General features: G+C 42.1%; 1 protein-coding gene across 1 annotated transcript; it reads left to right on the forward strand.

The window, feature by feature from the left end:
- LOC6617520 lies at positions 1 to 2183 on the forward strand. The gene is given in 4 exon segments (XM_032725015.1): positions 1 to 1223; positions 1292 to 1436; positions 1644 to 1803; positions 1805 to 2183. Coding segments are annotated over 4 exon segments (633 nt in total). The 5' UTR covers positions 1 to 940; the 3' UTR covers positions 1850 to 2183.
- The last annotated feature ends 2940 nt before the right edge of the window (positions 2184 to 5123 follow it).

Raw genomic sequence — 5123 nt, forward strand, 5'->3', positions numbered from 1 at the left:
TTGAATGGCAGATGGCGGAACAACAACAGGAGTAAGCAAATCAAAGGTTGGCACACCCTGGAATTCATAAATAAAATTTAAGAGCTTACAAACAAAAAAAAAAAGGTTTGCAAACCAACAAACAGGCAAATTTAACATCAGTAAAATTCAGGCATTTAATGGACAACGATAAATGTTAGTTTAAGCAATCTAAAGAGAAGCGTGCCTTTTTTTTTTGGATAAACTAAAGGGATATTTTTGTACCTAATCCAGATATGTCAGTTATCCATATGCAAATTAAAGTTTTCATTATAATTTGCCATATACGAGTACCTGTTTAGTTTATTTGCGCCTGTATACTATTTACATGCATGCGACAAAGTTGATTAAATGCAAAGTGGCAAACAGAATTTCATTCCCATTTTTTCATCCTCAACCTGTCGTTGAAAAATATTGAAAAACTTAAGGGGAAAACAGAAAAAAAACCAAAATGAACTGGGGGATACGCAAACACGAATACATTGTGAAAAACTCTGAGCGAGAAATAGCTGATTCATTACATTATATGCAAATAGTTTTAAAGAGGTATTTATAATTGTAAAATAATTTTCGGAAATTTTATTTACAGTATTTAAGTGTATTTTTGAATATTCTAAAATCTTTGTTGCCAGTGCAAGCGGTCAGCAGCACATATTGCAAAAGTTATGAACAGGAAATGAAACGGAAGCTGACAATATTCTCCAACGACGATGAAATGCAGGTGATTCAGCTAGACCATTTCCATTGCAAGCACTTTTCGACCAACTGTGGATTTGTCTAACGATTGCTAGCAGCTGGTTAATTGGCCCAGAATGTTTCGCTATCATCGACAACAACTGTTTTTGGCCGAGGTCTCTTGTTTATTTTTGCAGAGGAATAAAAGCCATCGTAGGGGGTAACGGGACCAACAGAAGGGTTTGCAATGGCCGAGGAGAAGCATCGCATGTTATTCCAAGACCAGGATCCCGGTCAGGATCTGCAGAAACAGCGACCCATGTCCTTGTCGCCATCGGAACCGCCTACCTACGATGATGCAATGCAAACGTCCGCGATTCAGGAGAGTTTGAACTACTCCACCGATCGTCGAAGAACCTTTTTTGCTGAACCCCAACATCTAAGGTCCAGGGTGGAGGAGATGCCATTGCACCAAATGGAGGTCGAGGTGAGCGTGCAATCGGAAGGACTAGCAATGCCACCAGTGAGAAGTAAGTGCGATGTAACTATGAACTGCACATTGCATCCATTGCATATTTCGCAATTTTCAATTGGTCAGATTTCTTTATCCTAAGCCCGCAACCCAAACTGGGTAACCAGGCGATGGACATCGTGTGCCCAGCTTGTGGTCAACGGGGAGTCACCCGTTTGAAGAGGTCACCTAATGCTCGGACCAACCTTTGGGCCATCTACTTGTGCACTTTTGGGTGAGTAGGGTATTTAAATTAGTTTTAAAATTTTCCCTCTTTAACTAGGTTAACTCAGTTTCAACTACTTAACACTTAATATGAACAAAACGATGAGTAAACTTTCAAAAATCGTATGAAATAATGTCATTAGATAAAGTATCTTTCGAGTTACTTACCCAGAACTTTGAAATACTCATATCCGTATATATATATTTATTTTTGAGTTGGTGCTGCTGCGCTTGCTTGTTTCCGTATCTATGGAATGGCTGCCGGACAACGAATCATTACTGCTCCGTCTGCGAGATCTTCCTGGGCGCACATTATCCGCGGAGCTGCTGCTGCCGGCGGCTGTAGTCCGGAAATATCCAGCAGTATCGCAGCCCGGAATCCGGCCGCTAATTGTGAAAGTTTTCCGTGTGTGCGAATAAAGCTGAGTGGGCGGCACGCGCTTCTGACCACAAGGACTCGGCTCTTATTCGCTTGTAATGAGTAACGCAGTGCCGGACGCGGCCGGAAATTGTGTGACGTCAAATCGAATTGCCTACCTAAGCCCATCGTCCTGCGTCCTTCGTCCTCAATCCGCAATCCACAATCCTTCCACCACCGGCCATACACCATTACCATTGCCATGCTCTGAACCGCCCTGCCCTGTCGCCCAAATGATGCATAACTGGCCTAAACAAATTTCCTCATCATCACTCCGTTTCGCACATCCTGCCACCGAGAGCTGGTTGTTGTGGATGCTGCTCGTTATTTGATACCCTGCAAAAAAGAGAGTATTCAATTTAGATACAGTTACTTAAATATAACAATAAAATTGTAAATATGTCTAAGAAAATATTATGAAAATGCACTGTAATTTAATTGGGCAAAAAGGAGTAAGCAAATGGAATGCGATTTTTATATACCCCAAATCGAGCAGGGTGTCCCAGAATTTGAACCATCCGCCGTTGTTTGGCCTCCAGTTGCGCTTTTTTGTTTTCGTGGTTTCTGCCTATTTCAGTGCTTTGCGCGGCTTTGTTCAATTTTTGGACTGCAATTGGCCAGCGGTGGCAGCAAATTCAATTAGCGCCTCGTAGGTTGCAGCCTTCACTGCAACATGGCCTTCGACGAATGGGCCAAAAACTGTTACTGAAAGCCCCAGCTATGGATGGATTGACTAGGCCAGAACTGCGGGGCCGCCGAGGAACAAAGAGCAGAGCTCGACAATTAGTCGGGTCATGGGGCCGCAACAACAATTATGGCCAAAAGAGCATTATGGCCGAGCGGTGGAATAATGTGCAAGCTAAAACTCAATCGCATCAAGTATACGCCGCTTTGTCCACGCGTCAGTTTATTGCTACTGCTGATGCTGGTGCTGCTGCTGTCGTAACAACAATAACAATAACAATAACAAAAACAAAGATAATCATACTTATAATAATGCGTAATGGTATAACAATGAAAACGAGGTGCCAACGGCAGTCCGTCCCAATAAGTTGGCCACTTTAATCAGATCAGCTTCTGCTCCTGGATGGTCTTCTGTTTTTGCGCCTGCCCATTAATGTCAGCAGTAAACAATGCGAATCATTGTGTTATTTCATTTTCCTATTAATAAAAGCGACTCTGCGTTTGCTGCGGAATGTGTATTATATTATTTAGCGGAATTTGTGCTTTAATTTATGATTTTCTTTAAGTTAAATGCAATTTTGATTATTCGTCAGTAGATATTTCAATTTTGGCCGACAGCAAATAGTGCGATCCATTAGAGATCAGGGATTGGATACCCTAATCGAATTTCAGTCAAAAGTCTTTATAATCCTAATTCGCTGAGTTATTAGAAAATTCCCAATTTTGCCAAAAGCCGTTTTTCCGAATTTCTGCCATAAAATAATCAGTTTTTTTTACGAAAACTTTAAAACTAATTGTCTGACTTTGGAATGCCATACCTCGATGTGCTCGTATTAATATTCCCAATCGAACTGCATCCAGAAATATAAATCCTATTTTTGGACCATTTTTTGCAAATTTTGATGATGTTACCCCTTACAAAAAATGCAAAAATCGAACCAAAAATTAATTTTCCAAAAATCTTCAAAAAGTGATAGGGATCGTTAGCACTGGTAATTAGCTGCTCAAAACAGTTATTCTTTCATCGTTATGACATTTTTTAGACACTTTTTAACAAAAATTGCCTTCGTAAATATCGAATTTTAACCAAAAGCAGTATTTTCCGAATTTCGGTCATAAAATAATACGTTTTTTGCTTTACGACTATTTTTGGTCAAGTTATGATGTAAAATCAATTCGTAAATTTACATTTTTGTCAAAAGGCTGTTACCAGTGTTCTCATTTGTAATAGCAGCCGTAGGTCAGCTGAAAAACAAATATTTAATCCTTCCTCAGTCCATCGATTGATTTTATTATTTGCAGCTGAAAATTGCTGTTCGCTATTAATATCCGAACGACAGACGGATCTACCTTTGCATATTCCATGCTATTTTGCAGTAATGCCGCCTTCTCTGGCATTGCAGTTGCATTTTTTAAGCTCCAATATGCTGGGATATTCACGAATATTTCGTGGATATTTGCTCGTCGTCGATGAGTCGTTAACGCAGCTGCAGCTGCAGATACAGATACAGACGCCCAAACTCCCAAAAGGGGCGAGCGCTAATCAAATTACCACACAGCCGCGCAAATCAACTGCAAAATGTTTTAATTAAGAGCGGAAGAAAAGGCGGCGGGGTGGGGCATGAACGAATGCCAAATACTGAATACGAATTGGGCAAATTGCGAAATTGCAATTGCAATTGCGATGCAAATCGACGCACCGGATCCGCCAACAACAGCAACAGTTAAGCCCAGCAGCAACATCAGTGTCCGCACGTAATCGCGTCCCAAATGGCAGAAGCAACAGTAGCAGTAACGGCAGTGGCAATCATGTCAAACTGTTCTTGATCCGCGGGACCACGGGTCACAGGTCACACTGCTGCAACAGTTGCTGCTGCTGCTGCTGCTTAAACTAGCAACTAGCTGCAATAATGCCAGCAGCGACAAGTGCAGCAGCTGCACGCAACAATGGAACTATCATTTTTGACAAGCTCTAATTTCATTTTATTGAGCTTCCTACTACTTGTTAAATGTTTTAAATCAACTTGTAATTTTCCATAATCTAATTTTAGTTACAAAATCGACTAGTAAACAGGCAACATCAATTGATCAGTAGCAGCAACAGATGCGGATTCTGTCCACTAGAAACGATTTTGAAAAACACCAACCAACACGGGGCATGCAATTTCGATTTGCCCCATGGCCATCAACCATTATCCATTATCCCGTTTTTGGCGGCCAAGTCGTCCCATTTCCCACTGCCTATTCGCGAGGGCGGCCCCCTCCCTTACGGCCTGTGGAAAAGCAGCCCCGCTCGAAAAACTTGCGTCACGTAGCCAAGCAAATGAACTGCAACTGACTTCTGGCAACTGCAACTGCCGCGCAACTTTGCGCCCCCTTTTGTGATTTCAGATTTGCCGAAAGGCGCAGGCGTCGGGCGACACACAGGACTCGAAGGACTATTACGAACTCGTAATAGGACTCGGATTTCGCCGATTGCTAGCCCCATTCACCAAAACAGAAGTTCGGCTCCTGACGGCATGTGCGGCATGTTGCAAGCTGGCAACTGTCGACTGACAAGGCTATATGAGTGTATGGCCGCGCATTTGGTGG

This window comes from Drosophila sechellia, chromosome X (assembly GCF_004382195.2).
Source record: "Drosophila sechellia strain sech25 chromosome X, ASM438219v1, whole genome shotgun sequence".
Lineage (NCBI taxonomy): Eukaryota > Metazoa > Arthropoda > Insecta > Diptera > Drosophilidae > Drosophila > Drosophila sechellia.